This window comes from Numenius arquata, chromosome 23 (assembly GCF_964106895.1).
Source record: "Numenius arquata chromosome 23, bNumArq3.hap1.1, whole genome shotgun sequence".
Classification (NCBI taxonomy): Eukaryota; Metazoa; Chordata; class Aves; order Charadriiformes; family Scolopacidae; genus Numenius; species Numenius arquata.
This window is the reverse complement of record NC_133598.1, coordinates 2,855,490-2,870,578: the sequence shown is the minus strand read 5'-3', so window position 1 is coordinate 2,870,578 and position 15,089 is coordinate 2,855,490. Positions and strand designations below refer to the sequence as shown.

At 47.9% G+C, this 15,089-nt stretch overlaps 1 protein-coding gene across 5 annotated transcripts in view; it reads right to left on the bottom strand.

The window, feature by feature from the left end:
* Nucleotides 1–3,461: 3,461 nt before the first annotated feature.
* The window catches only part of GPATCH8 (G-patch domain containing 8), a 57,540-nt gene continuing 45,912 nt past the window's right edge, over nt 3,462–15,089 (bottom strand). For all 5 annotated transcript variants that reach the window (XM_074162593.1, XM_074162589.1, XM_074162591.1 and 2 more), the window contains 2 exons: nt 7,697–7,827; nt 3,462–7,311 (listed from right to left, as the gene is read on the bottom strand). In XM_074162593.1, the coding sequence (XP_074018694.1) occupies nt 3,462–7,311; nt 7,697–7,827 (3,981 nt within the window). The remainder of the gene's footprint in view (nt 7,312–7,696; nt 7,828–15,089) is intronic.

Genomic DNA, 15,089 nt, shown 5'->3' with positions numbered 1-15,089 from the left:
CGAGGGACAGCCCCGAGCGGGAGGATGGGGCGGGTGGGACGCTCACCGCCAGGGCACGGTGGCCAACCCCACCACCAACCAACCAGCCACCACCATTTCTTGCCCAATTTCCCCCCTTCTAACAGTTTGAGCAGCTGGGTCGATGGCGTCAGGAGAGACGGTTACAGGATCCACTTAATCCTCCTCCCAAAATATCAATCCTTTAAAGAAAATAAATAAATAAATAAAAAATTAAGGTTACATTTTCTCTGTATCCAGCTCAGCATCTTCCGACCACAGAACTCCAATCGGAAGCAGTTTTACTCCATGAACCCAGCATCTAATACTGTTATTTTAGGAAAAAGAGGGCCCCGGGCTCCGAGTCATCTCACACGACCACACTTCTGGGTTGGGTTTTGTTTTTTTTTTCCACAAATCATTGGTTTATTAGAAAGGTTTTTTTCCTCCCCTCCCCTCCCCCCCCCCCCTCATTTTACAGCATATATATATATTTATATATATATCTTATGTGACAAAGTTAAATACAGTCTGTTTATGCTTGTTAAGTAATGACAGGTTAATTATTTTGAGCACTAGTCTGGAAGTCCCAAACCCCCCCACCCCCCCGCATGAAGGGTGCCAGAACACGCGCATCGGATCTAGAAGCTAACGAAGCTCAGCATCGAGACATTAATACTGTATTCCGTTAATTATTTACAGAGAAATTGAGTCCCTTTTATTCTTTTTTTTTTTTCCCGACCGTTGTGTTTCAATCGCAAAGTTTCTCGGTTGAAGAGCGAGGAAGCTCGAGTTTTCCATCCTGGGAATCTCTGTTCCCAACCCCGAGGTGCTCCCGAACGGCGCTAACGCAAAAAGGACCTTAATCCCAAACACCCCGGGGACAGCAGCCGCTCTGCCCCGTGGGACGGGAAGAGCTGGGGGGGGGAGAAGCCCCCCCATGGTTAGTGTTATCCGGGAAAAAACGGAGAAATGACTTACAGAACACCCCGGGGCAGGAACAGCCTCAAGGGATGGGATGAGTCCGAACCACCTCTCCCTGGTGGAAATGGTGAAGGGTTGGGGTGAAAAAGGCTTTTTCTTCCCCAGGAGGCTGCGCTGAATCCAACCACCCGGCCGGCACCTCCAACCGGAGCATCAGAGCCAGGGGAAAAAGACAGGGGAAAAAAAAAAAGATGGGGGAAACAACGAAAAAGAAAGAAGAAAAAGAAAGAAAAAGAAAGAAAAAGAAAGAAAAAGAAAGAAAAAGAAAGAAAAAGAAAGAAAAAGAAAGAAAAAGAAAGAAAAAGAAAGAAAAAGAAAGAAAAAGAAAGAAAAAAGAAAAAAGAAAAAAGAAAAAAGAAAAAAGAAAAAAGAAAAAAGAAAAAAGAAAAAAGAAAAAAGAAAAAAGAAAAGAAAGAAAAGAAAGAAAAGAAAAAAAGAAAAAAAAGAAAAAAAAAGAAAAAAAAGAAAAAAAAGAAAAAAAAGAAAAAAAAGAAAGAAAAAGAAAGAAAAAGAAAGAAAAAGAAAGAAAAAGAAAGAAAAAAAAAGAAAAAAAAAGAAAAAAAAAGAAAAAAAAAGAAAAAAAAAGAAAAGAAAAAAAAGAAAGAAAAAAAAAAGAAAAAAAGAAAAAAAAAGAAAAAAAGAAAAAAAAGAAAAAAAAGAAAAAAAAAAAGAAAAAAGAAAAAAAAAGAAAAAAAAAAGAAAAAAAAAGAAAAAAAAAGAAAAAAAAAGAAAAAAAAAGAAAAAAAAAGAAAAAAAAAGAAAAAAAAAGAAAAAAAAAGAAAAAAAAAAAGAAAAAGCAGGGGGTATTTTATACTCGGGGAGCCAACCCAAACCCCTGCCTCCAGCGTGGGGTGCCACAAGCAGCCGCTCAGCACAGGGCCCGGCTGCCCCCCCCTCACACACCGCCCCTCTCGTTAGCCCTTCATTAGCTTCAGACTCCCCCGTGTCCCCGCACACCTCGCCCAGGCCAGGAATCGCTTTTGTGGTTTGTTTTTTTTTCCTCTCTCTCTGCCAATTGCCAGGTGAAGTTAATTTTTTTGTGGTTTGGTTTTGGGTTTTTTTTTTTTTTTTTTGGGGGGGGGGGTGTGTTTTGTTGTTGTGTTTTTTTGGTTTTTTTTTGTTTGTTTTTTTTTTTTACACTTTATAGTACATAAAAACTTCAAAAATACATGAGCTTGATAAAATATACATGCTTAGTCGTTTTGCGTCGAGCCGAAACTAGAAAGTCGAACCTTTACAAGTGTCTTATCTCACCTACAGCAGAACGTATTTACACAAAAGCCACCAGAACAAGTACCACTAAAAGAAGGGGCCGTAAAAAATATTATTGCGGTATATACTACAAATGTAACCTTTTTTTTTTTTAATATATATTTTTATATATATATATGAGCTACAAAAAGCAGCATCTTTGTTTACAGAGTTCAGTGCAATTCTTTACATTAAAAAAAAAAAAAAAAACAAAAACCAAAAACCCCAAACAAAAAAAAATTCCTATAAATTAAGAAGGAAGCCAGGGGTGGTACAGAGGAAAGGATACGCTTCAGAGACCCCCACCGCTTCCCCCTCCCCCCAAATTGCTTCAATTCCTACAGGGATTCTTCTTCCCTCTCTCACCGAGCGCCTCTTTCCCAACGTGGCAGAAAATGGAAGTCAGAGTGGTATTTTTTCCCATCCCTTCTCTCGGGAGACGAGCGGTCAGAGCCTGGATTGAAAGCGCCGACGGAAGCGGGAGCCCCCCCCTCCTTCCCCCCCCGCCCCGGGGTGTGCGGGAGGTGTCGGGATGCAGACCTCCCCAAGGGGAAGGCCAGGGAGGATGGAGAAGGGTGGGAGCTCCCGGGACACGCGCAGCTCCTCTCTTCGGCTTTAAAAAAATAAAGTAATCTTACTTCCACCTTTGCTGTTCCCCCAAGCCCCCAGCCAGGGGGGGGCCAAGAAATCTCCCGTAACGCCCAAAAACCCGTCCTGGCCCCCCCCCCAGCCCCCAGGTGCTCCGTGTCGTATCACCCATTACAAGGCGGATTCAATCATGCCGACTATTTTAATTAGATGACCTCATTAAAAGGAGTTTTAGAGACCTATTAGTGTGTATGAAATCTCATTTATCATATCCAAGGCAGAAGGAGGAAGATGACCAAGTGTAGGAATCCAGGAGGGGGGGTGGGGTGGGGGGGTGGGAAAAAAAAGCCTTTCCGAGTGTCTGGCTGGTCTGGAGGTGACACGACTCTTCCCGGGTGCAGCGCTGCTCGTGCACGGAGGCGTCGGGGACACGAGGCGGTCCCCGGCCACGGATGGACACAACGCTCGCCATCCGACCTGCCGCCCGCTGCCACCCGGCCCCCTCCAACCTTCGGCTTCTTTGGCTGCGAAAGAGCGAAAGGAAATTCTCCCCCCGCCAAACTGGATCAACCTCAACCCCTTCCTTCCCAAAACGCAAACCAAATATTTTCCTTCCTCCAAGGTGACTTCATTTTTGTCCTTCATGTGCCGTGACTGGGTGGGTGCTGCAAGTCCTGCCCTGAGAAAATGGGGTGCAGCAGAGGGTGAAGGTGTAACGCCGTGGCGGCCGCGGCGGCGGCGGGTCTCGGGGCCAGAAGGGTCGGGTAAAGAGCGTGAGGAACCGGATGAAAAGTGAAAGGGCCCGGATGGATGGCGGAGGCTGGAATGATGTGGATGGGATGGCTGGCTAGAAAGGTAGCGGGGTGACCTGGAATAATGGAGTGGGTCAAGTGGGATAAGGAAATGGGGGTCAAGTGGGGCTGGGGTATATGGTGAACCTGAGCCAGGGGTTGGGGATGGGGGTGAGGGTGGATGCCGATGGCGGCGGCGGCGGCGGCAGCGTGGTGCTGCAGGATGGCGTGCTGCACCGTGGTGATGGAGGTGGCGGAGGCCGCCGCCGGCTGCTGGATGTGGATGGGCTGCAGGGCAGGAGCCGCCGGCGCCAGGGTCGCCGAGGCTGGAAAAGCCTTGACCTGCTTTGCCAGAAGCTGCTGCTGGATGTGCTGCTGAGCAGCCTGCTGCAGTTTGCTGTATTTCTCCATTTCTTCGGGTGTAAAAGTGATGGGCTGGCTCTCGAGCGGCGCTAGAGAGGAGTCTTCTCCTCCATCCCGATCCCCTTCCATGCTCGGCTCCCCGCCCTGAGGCACGTACCCAGAAAAGTGCTCGACATCCGGAACTAAAGGCATCATACTGGTTTCCACTGGGACCGGCTGGTTGCCCCCGTCCATAGGTTCCAGCCCATCGCCATCGCTGGGATCCGAGAGGAAGTTATGCGGCATGACCAGATCTCTGGAACCGAAGCACTCCGGGAGCGCCGGTGCTTCCAGAGGAATGGATGGCATTTCCACCGCAGGTTCATCGCGTTTCTGCTCCTCCAGAGGTTTGTCCTGAATGACCATGACCACCTCCTCCAGCAGAGACTGGCCAGCCAACGGACCCTCCTCGATGCCTTGGGACACCTCCTCAGAATCTGACAGCTCTTGGTCCTCACCCCTCTCCAAGCCGGAATCTTCGTATCTCTTGGAGTTCGGTTTTCGAACGGTTGGCAGTTTCCCAATTAAGGGGAGAACGGGTTTGTTGCCTAAGGAAGGAGGAAGTTTTGGGCCAAAGTAGCCCTGGGGAGGATCTTTGAGCTTTATGCCCACCTTGTTTGCCCCTGCCAGCATCTCCTCCGCAACACAAGGCTTCTTCTCAACCTTCCTGGACTGAATCTTTTCCAGGAGAAGTTTTGCAGTGACGGAGTTTCTCTCCTCTGGGCTGCAGTCGCCTTCCGAGGCCCTCCCCGTGCCAGAGCCGCTGCTGTTTTGGGAGAGGGAGCCAGATCCTTTCCCATCCTCTCCTTTGCCATCCTCTTTCTTCAGCGACGATCCTTCACCTCGGCCTGTCCGGAAATAGTGAGGAGATTGCGAGCGGTAGATTTTGGACCTGATGAAGTCTCTTCTCCCGGATCTCCTCTCTTCGGGGCTCTCGTGGCCTCGAGAGCCCTTTCGGGAGAGAGACCTCTGCGAGTGGCTCCTCGTGCTGCGGCTGCGGTCCCTGCTGTAGCTGCGGCTCCGTTTCCAGCTGCGGCCCGTTACGCTCCGGCTTCTCCTCTTGCTGCGGCTGCGGCTGCAGCTGCTGCTGCGTGTTCTGCCCCGGCTCCTCGTTCTCGACCTGCTCCGAGGGTGGGTTCGGCTCCTGCTTCGACTCCTCGACCTGCTCCTGCTCGAGCTGTAGTCATCGTCGGAAGAGGAATACTTGCGTCGCTTGGATCTGTGATTGGAGCTGTTGTAGTCGGAGTCATCCTCCGAGTCGTGGGACCGCTTGGAATGGCACCTGGAGCGGTCACTGTAATCGCTGTAGCTGTCATCCGAGTAGCTTCTCCGACGGCTGTAGCGGCTGTGGTCGGAGGAAGCATCCGAGCTGGTGGAGTAGGACCTGCGAGAGGAATGTCTCCGTCCCGACCTGGAGCGGCTCCTGGAGCGGTCGCTGCCGGAGTCGTAGTCGTCACTGTACTGGGAGGGGGATTTCTGCCGGCAGCGCTTGCCGTGAGAGCCCTCCTCGCTGTCGTAGTCCCCGCTGCTCTGCCGGCTCCTGCGGCCGCTCCTGCCCAGGGAAGGGGCCAAACACCGTCTCCTGGCAGCAGGTAACTGCTGCGGGTCGGCCTTGTGTTTCTTGCTGCCGTGCTCTTGGCAGGAGTTACCACCGTCCTCTTTTTTACCGCTGCTCCCCTCCTCGGCAGACAGAGACTTCCTCTGGGATTCCTGCAAACACCACTTTTTCTTCTGGAAATGGCCACAGTCTTCAGACAGCTCAGTTTTCAGTGCCCGTTCTGACTCAGTAGAGAGAGAGGATTTGCCTTTTTTGTGCCTGTGTCTTTTCCGTTTCTTGGGTTTCTCTTCCCCCAGGTCAGTTTTTCGGCTCTTCTCCTCAGCTTCCTCCTTGTGTTTACGTTTGTGTTTGCCGGACTTTTTGTGCTTCTTTTTCTTTTTGTGTTTACGGGACCTTCCAGATTTACTCTTACCCGTTAGGCTTTTGCTGCCGTCCTCTCCCTCTTCCTTACTGATGCTTGTCAAACCGGGCTCCTGCTTGTTCTGGGAGCCGCAGGCGGACAGAGATTTGTTTTCCGTTTTCAGAGCAGAACTGTTAGCCGCGCTTTCCGCCTCCTTGGCTTTGCTTATCTCACCAGATTCTGCGCTCGGAACGTTTTCTTTACAAAGCCCCCCCGAATCCTTAGATTTCTCTGCCCCTTTACCTTTAGCATCTTTGTTGCGAGAGAGTTTGAAATCAAAATACAGGGGGTTACAACTGTATGAAACAGATGGTTCTGCTTTGGTAAATATGAGGAGCTCTGAAGGCCACTGGAGAGTCGTGCTCTCATCTTTACTCAGAACAGGGAAAAAAGGTCCCGTCGGATGCTTTGGTCCTTCAGTGACATCTTTGCAGCTTGGGACAGGCTGAGGGACTTCTTTAGTGGCGTCTGGCTCAGGGAGACTGCTCTCTGTAAGATGCTTGCTCTCCTGCACACCTGTGTTTTCTGGGATTTCCTTCAGCTCTGTTTTGCTCTGCTGAGCTGCAGTTTCAGCAGCGCTCTGCTCCTTCTGCTGCCCCGTGCCCTCGGCAGCCTTCTCCACGTGTTTGCCGGGTTTGGGTTTGGGAGAACTACCCTTTTTTACTTCACGCGTGTTTTTTTTGTTCACATTTTCAGCTTCCATCTGTTCGGTAGACTTCATGAAAAGGAGGAATTGAAAATTAGGCTTTACTTTACAGTGGGCTGGGGGAATATAGTGGTAGTATTCTGGTTCAACTGCCGTTGGTCCGTCTTCTCGCCTCATCTTTTTCAGTTTAGACAACGTTGTGGCTAGAGAACCGCTATCTTTGTCGTGTTGGTCATCGTCCTCCGCCTTCCCATCGGAATTATTTGTGCTTTCCCCCTCGCCAGATTTCTGCAGGCTCCCCACATCCGAGGACCCTCTCTCATCACCTTTTGCTCCATCTGCAGAACTCGATTCATCCACGTGGTCCTTGAAAACAGAAGCGATGGTCTCGAGCTTGACCGGAGTCTTCTTGGCAAAGGAAAAGGACACGCCGATCTTCTGCAGCGGAGTTCCCAAAGTACTCTTAATGCCAAAGCTGACGGCTTGCGCCGCCTGGAGGGGCATCTGGCCTGGCGTAACGGTGCCACCCCCTTGTCCAGTGTTTAGGAAACCTCTGTCCATAGTCATCTCCGTACCTTGGCCAGAAGTCGTCTGGATGAAAGAGCTGCTGTTGGCTGCGGAATCATCATCGTCTCCACCTTCCTCATCCACAGCCACCGTGGTGGTTCTGAACATGGGGCCGCTTCCAGGAGCGCTGCAGGAACAAGTTAAAATACAGAAAACAGCTGAATGCCATTCGTACACCTCTGCAGCTGGATTCATGCCTACCTAAAACAGCCTTTTACACATTTCAAGTACACTTGCATGCAGAAACACCCATTAAAATAGCATTATACAGCCATTTTAATATTTTAATAATATTAATTAACGGAAGAAAACTCGTATTGCTGGATAAAGGAATTGGGGGATGCTCTGGACTATGATTTTAGTGAGTTCACTCTCCCAAAACCACGAGGCCAAACTCAGGTGTGAAGCTTTGCCCTCAAAACCCGTGCAGGATTACAGGAGCTGGAACGGGAGCGCACAGGGCCCCAGCCCCAGGCAGGCTCCGAGGGTGCTGGGGGGTCACCCCTACTCACCATTCAGGCTGCCTCCTCTGCTCAGCCAGTTCGTGCAGCCGCCGGAGGGCCTTCTCCTGCTTCCTTTCGTCTTTACGTGAGCGCGAAGAGACATTGCGAGCAAATTCCCTTTGCTTGAGATCTTTCAACCTCTGAGGTAAAAGAAAGCGGGAACGGATTAGAGAAAAAGGGGTCTGCGGTGAAGTGTGCCAAAGCGTCTCTGCTGTAGCACAGGAAAATATGCTGTACACCCCTTCCCGGGGACGTTTATTGAGCTAGGATGGAGCAACGGCGTCTTAGCTCAACAAACCCACCGGAGCACATCACCAGCCTCCCAGTAGCTAAATGAAAACACAACTGTTGATCACTTTGGGCTATAAACTTTGAGTCGGTCTGTCTGTATGCATTTCCAATCAACACGGCTGGTTTTCTGCAGCACATACAATAAAGCTGATTTCAAAGCAACAAGCAAATTCTGGAAGGAAAAGGAAAAAAATATAGATATATAAAAAAAAAAGACTGTTTACTTTGCTGCTCTTGCAGGGTGCGAATGTACTTGACATACAGTGCGTGACAGAAGTCTTAATAGCACGGGCCAAAGAACAGGAAGGGATGAGCTGGTGCAAGAGAGTTACCCAGGAATTCTATCTGACAAAAAGCAATGTACAAATTACATTGGAGAAGGTGCCAAAAATCCGATTCCCGGTAAGCAAATAAATAATACAACATACACCACAAACAGTTACTTGCTTTTCAGTAGTTCCGAGACGGTCTCTCAAGAAACAAGCTGATCTAAAATGCAGTGGGGCATTGCGGGGTTTAATACTTTAGAGGGCAGAAACACTCAGTTCCCCAGAAATCTTAGCATACTTAGAGGAAGTAAACCCAAAGCCAAGGAATTTCAAGCATCATAACGTCACTGAGGAAATCTAGGTATCCAATTCTAATAGAAATCCAACATCCAAGACTTCAGAACATTTTTGAAAGCCCTTGTCTCAAAAGCACTAGGAAAAGAAGCTGCCGTTTTTCTTTTGAATACATGTGAAAATTCACAAGGCATTTTTCAGAGCGCTATACAGAAGTTTAAGTAACAGAAAGCAGCAAAGAAAGACCTCTACCCTCCTAAGGGATTATTATTTTCCTTCTTCGGTGTGCAATTTGAAACCCTTTCAAAAGGCCCAATTGCAGAAAGCATCATGTACCCAGCTTTTGAAAAAGTTTCATGTTTTTCAGGCTTTTCATGAAAGGCCTGAAAGACTAAGGGTACTCAAAGCAGTAGTCGCTTTAGAAAAACTCGCGTACAAGATGTACAAATCATTGGCAAATTCTAAATATCCTCTCTGGCTGACTGACTCTGCCTCTTTAATGGAGCCCAGTCAGACCAGCACCCACAGAAACAGTGGATCTGAAAACTATCCCAAAGCTCGAATTAGAGGAATTAAGTTGACCCAATGTAAAGAGAACATTGCTTTGTGAAAAAGGGGAAGATTTGACAAGACAGAGGATTCTCTCACCTAATCGTATTTACTAAACGTGGTTGAGCGTTACCAAAACCAGAGGGGAGGACACACAAAAAGAAATTACAGCTACAGACACCAGTAGAAAGAAACTCACTCTTGTGATCTGGACTCCAAAATTAGAAGGGTTTGCTTTCAATACATCAGCTGAAAACGTCACATCACAAAGAAAAAAAGAAAGTAAAAATATAACAAGAGCGGAAGAGAGAGGAAAAAAAAAAATAATAAAAAGCAAGCATTACTAGAGGCTCTCGGTGTGTCTGCGAGCTATTTCTAGGGAGGAGGAACAGAGCCAGCGGAGCTACGGGATGGAGCCCGGGGGGTGAGGAGCAGACGGGGGGCGGGAGGGGGGTGAAACACACACACAGACACACACAGGCACGGATACGGCAATGATCCCACCTGGAACAACAGAGCTACTTTCACCAGCACAAGTAAAGGGCTCAGGGGTTTTGTGGTGTGTGTTAAGTGTTGAATAGTAATTTTTATTTTTTTTTTTCAAGGGGGGAGAGAAGGGGGGGAATAAATATAAATGGACTAAGCAACGCTATCAGCTTTTTCATGCTGGTTTAAAAAGCGTATCTAAAATGCTCCAGGAAGTTAAAGTCACCAACAGCTGACAAAACTATTTCACTGGGGTTTGCTGCCAAATCTCTACATCACCCATCCATTTGGAAAAAAATATGACCCAGCTGTTTACAACAGCAATGAACTGTGACCTTTTACTTTAAAAAGGAAGGTGCAATGGTGCACTCGGAATCCCACCTCCACCCCCCAGCCGTGGGCTCAGACATCCTGCCTTCATCACAACGGCCAATTTTAACGAAAACAGAATTAAATGCCCGTTTTCCTGAAATGCTGACCTTTTCGCGTGTCTCTGTTCCCCAGAAATCTCCCACCCTCCTACTGTGCAACTCTTGGAAATCAGAAGGAAGCGAGTGGGCTGTCCTGATACACCGCGACTCCAGGACACGCGACACTGATAGATCTGTGCCTTTTGGGGTGATAAACCACTAACCACAATGGTTTCAAGGGTGCTGAGAATTTATTACTCCCCAAATTGGGAAAAAATTGGTCTGATTTTGCAAAGCAGACGTTACAAAGGACTAGGAGATCTCAAGGCTGAGTTTCTTTTCGTAGCACAGGGGCCAGAAGGGAGAAGGGGTAAGTTTAGGGTAGAAAAAGCTCCTTGGGAATGTGAAATACGGAACACAACGTAGCTCCGCGCCGTTGACTGACACCTATCTTTGACTTTCATCTATCATCAGAAACGATTTCTCAAGTTCCGAGAGAGCCGACGGGACTGCATTATGTGACACAAGCGCAGCCCAGGGCAGGGGATGAGGGAGGACACAAGACCAGGTTGGAAAACCAAATGACATGGATGCAGGAGGCTGCGTTTGCAGGCAGCCCGTTAGCACTGAACTTCTAAAATAGCCAAAACTTTTCAAAATATCCCGTCGGACTAACCCTTACCTCGCTAATTGTTCCAACTGCATAACGGAATCCAGTAATTTAAGCACGCAGAGCAGTGGATAACCAGTTAGCTACAGCTATGCCCACTCTCCTCCCCCAAACCTCATGGGGTGAAGCAATTAAAAGGCTCAAGTACAATTTCACAGTAGTAAAAGGAATATATTGAAGCACTTTTCAGCATACTCCGGGTCTCAGCCTTCCCAGAAAGCTATTTGAACTAAATCGATATTAAAGCCAGGCTTACACTAAAGAAATTTCCGTCTAATCCTTAGGCCAGAGTTCATTATTCTAATCCCCCAAAATCTCTAAATTACTTTTGGACCGCACCATATGTGTGGGTGTTCAGAGAGGCTGGATGGTCACGGAGGGCGAGCGGCACAGCTGCCCCTTTCCCCCCACCACAGCAAAGAAATTTAAACAAGAATTTAACGGAGCCACTCCATCATCCACAGGGAGCTTCCGGGAACCATTTTTGGGGGTGAAACCAGCCTTGCTAAGTCTTCCCCTGGTGCTCAGCAAAACTATAATTTCTTCAACAGGATCAGGACCACCAACCTGTATAAATCAAACATATAGCTCACGCTGCAGTAGGATTTAAAAATTAGGAAGCATTTTTTCTTGGTAGGCAGTGTGTTTCCTGAGGAAGCAGGATCCTTTTCTAAGCATCCTTTTACAAACTGCAGGAGGATGGCAACCACGAAGCCAAGGAATGTGATTGTGTTGATTTATTATTTAGCTCTAAGAAGGGCCACACCAGTAAACCCAGCGACCAGCAAACAAGTCAAGTTTGTCCAAGTACTAGCAGGAGAGCTTCCCTACCTCAAGCCTTCCTTCAGCGCGGCATTGTGTTTTATTAATAGCTGCCACCCACCTTAGCTCTCGAACGATGAATAAATAGTATTTTAGGTTTTGAGCCTTGTTTCGAACAAAATGATGAAGTCGTCTCTAAATTTCAATGGGAGTGCAAATGGAGCTCTTAAAGTGCAGGTTTTCTCTGAAATCTGCAGCCACCTCAGTACTGCAGCACAGAGAGCTCCAGGAATGGATTATCTCCCGATCACTGAATAGCTCAGGAGGGCCCAAATTGGCACACGATGCCATTACCTTCCAATTCTCTTCAAATCGGCTTAAATAAGCCGCGCCCCGGCATGATTGAAAAGCTCTAGAGAAAGCCCGTCACAGGTGGCGAAATAAAAAAGGGGATGATCAGGATTCGGAAAGTGCCGTAACAGGAAAAAAGCCTCAGCGCACGCTGCGGCCATCGGGCATGAGGTTTTGCTGGCGAGATCGTACAGAGGTAAGACCTCCCCAGTCCCAAACTGGGGAGCATTTCAGGTTCCAGATCAGCGACAAATGGATTTTCTCAATTAAGCTGACAAAGCCATGCAATTTGGCTGAACTGAGGCCCATTCCAGAGACACTCTGCCTAAAATTGCAGAGCAGAGGGAGATAATGTTATTCCCAGAATAAAAAAAAAAAAGCACTCCAGTACACTGCTTTACTGGGCCTGAAGGCTTTACTGGGCCTGAAGGTGCGAGACTTCCATGACAAACCTTATATTGAGGGGAGAGGGACACACCGGATCCACATACTGGGAGATTTCTGCGCTGGCTTCAGACAGGAGGCAGCTCATGTGAGAGCACAATCCCATTAGAGCCCGCTCCTCCCCTCCCATTGTTCTCAAGTCTCTCTGCCAATCCCTATTAAATAAAATAATAACGTACTTTTCATTACATGCCAGCAGATTTCTGGCTTTCTGAACTTTTGACGTACACTCAATTCTTTGCCACAAAAGCTTCTGGGAGCGAACTACACCATTAGCTAAATATGAGCTCAAAGGATGGCAACCTTTATAATTTTATATAAGTGAGAACACAAGCCCTGCTTATTCTTGGTCATCAACATTCTTCGCACGCTCGTAAATGGAGTGAAAAGAGCAGGGGGGAAATGGCACACAACTGCAGGTTTATTTCATCTTCATTTCTTCCCCGACGCTTCATTTTCAATTTAGGAAAATACACCAGGCGTTAATGCAGCACAGATAACCCAGCGAGAGGGGTCCGCCGGCCCGTCGGGAGGCTGGCATCCCTGGGAATCGCAGCGTCCAGGCCTCGCACGCTGGATTTATTCTACCGACATTTCCCCAAACGTGGCTGCCATCAGCAAACGAGCAGCCAAACAGCCAGAACTGGGTTAAGAAAAAAACCACCGTGGGCTTTTGAGGGTAAAGCATTTCTAGAATAGAAAAGTCCCCCATGTAACACCCCCTATCGTGGAGATTCTCTCTTCTACACCCAAGCGGTGCTTGAAGACACCAGTTTTTGGAAAGCACAAACCCAATTCTCCCCAAACCAGAAAGTTCAGGGTCTGGATTTAGAGAACTCATCAACCGCAGCAGTGACTGTGCTGCTAATTTTATTGTGCTTTAACAGATCCCTCCCCCTTGGCACTAGAAGCAAAGACGGGCATGAAGAGAACTGCAGTTTTAATTCTTGGTTCCACCCTCTTTTCCAAAGAGCTTCTTTACGGAAATATCCTCCCTTTGTCCTCTTCTAAAGAGAATCTATGCAGAATCAATCATCTACACCTCCAAAACAGCACACAGTTAGGAAAAAAAAACTAAACTGAAAGCTACATAAAAAGCTGCATTTCACTCCTGGGTAGCGTTCTCCCAGTTCACCCGGCAGAAGTTCACACAGGAACACGGTTGTTTTTCCCGTTGAATTCGGAAGGTGAAATGTGTTTATTCCATAGGGTCAGTGACTCAGTAACAGCTCAACCCTTCAGCAGGGATGGATGGAGCAGGGAAGAGGGGACTGTAAATGAGAGTCTGTAAGTTTGTTCTCGGATGCAGTAAAAAAAAAGAACAAAACCCAACAAACTAGTAAAAGCTGACTGTAAATGCTGCATTACTTATTACTGTATTAAATAAAATATATTACATAAGGTAATTCCAACTGTAATTTTTCCAGGTTGCTCTAAGAAATGGGGAACACCAATTACATTCATTTGATATGAATACACAAACTGGGCACAACCCTGGATAAAGCGATGCACATTCGTTTTCACGCAAATCTAAGGTGAAATATACTCTTTCGATGTCAAAACCCAGAACCAAACAAGGGCCCCACTAGGCTCTAAGACCCTATGGACACATCCCCACCAGGCCCAGAGCATCCAGGGACTGCAGGAGCTCTCAAGCACCTGGACGTCACAGACCTGCAGGAAAGCAGGACAGAAACACACTGGCTCCATCTCCATTCCCCAAGTTCCTCGCCGGCTGCAGAAGTTTTCTTTCTACATTTGCCACCTTTTGCATTTGGCTGTGAATTACTATGACTCTGCTGACAGTCAGGACTGTGCCACATCAGAGGTGGGGATCATGGACAATAGGATGCCCATGAGCCAGCAATGTGCCCTTGTGGCCAAGAAGGCCAATGGCATCCTGGGGTGCATCAGGAAAAGTGTGACCAGCAGATGGAGGGAGGTCATCCTCCCCCTCTGCTCTGCCCTGGGGAGGCCACGTCTGGAGCACTGGGACCAGTTCTGGGCTCCCCAGTTCAAGGAGGACAGGGAACTGCTGGAGAGGGTTACAGAAGAGGGCTACAAAGATGATGAGGGGCCTGGAGCATCTCTCTTACAAGGAACAGCTGAGGGACTTGGGTCTTTTTAGCCTGGAGAAGAGCAGACTGAGGGGGGATCTGATCAACGCCTATAAATACTTAAGGGTGGGTGTCAGGAAGATGGGGCCAGTCTTTTTCCAGTGGTGCCCAGGGACAGGACAAGAGGAAGTGGGCACAAACTTGAGCATAAGAAGTTCCATCTAAACATGAGGAGGAACTTCTTTCCTGTGAGGGTGGCAGAGCCCTGGAACAGGCTGCCCAGAGAGGTGGGGGAGTCTCCTTCTCTGGAGACATTCCAAACCCGCCTGGACACGTTCCTGTGCGACTGCTCTGGGTGACCCTGCTCTGGCAGGGGGTTGGACTGGATGGTCTCCAGAGGTCCCTTCCAACCCATATCATTCTGTGATTCTGCATAAGCGACCAGTCCTTCTAGCTGCCAGACCTAAGAGCTTACAGCTTGAAAAAAAAAAAAAACAAACAAAAAACTATTAAAGATATCAGTAGTTTTCCAGGGTACAAAAAGTTACGACATCTATGGTTACAGCCGTTTTCAGCTGCTCACTGAAGGATCTTTAAGGGAACCGAGTTTATTTTCCCTCTTGCAGTGCCATCTGTACCATCTCAGGTTGCTTTTAGTCCCCTGGCTTCCCCCGAGAGGGACTGACCATTTGGTGCACAGATAGGGTTACTCTTCTTTAAAACATCTGCACTTCTCATTTCAAGCACAACCTATTTAAAAAAACAAAGTCTAGAGAACAACATTGCACACCTCCAACGGTATGTTTATAATACCATGCC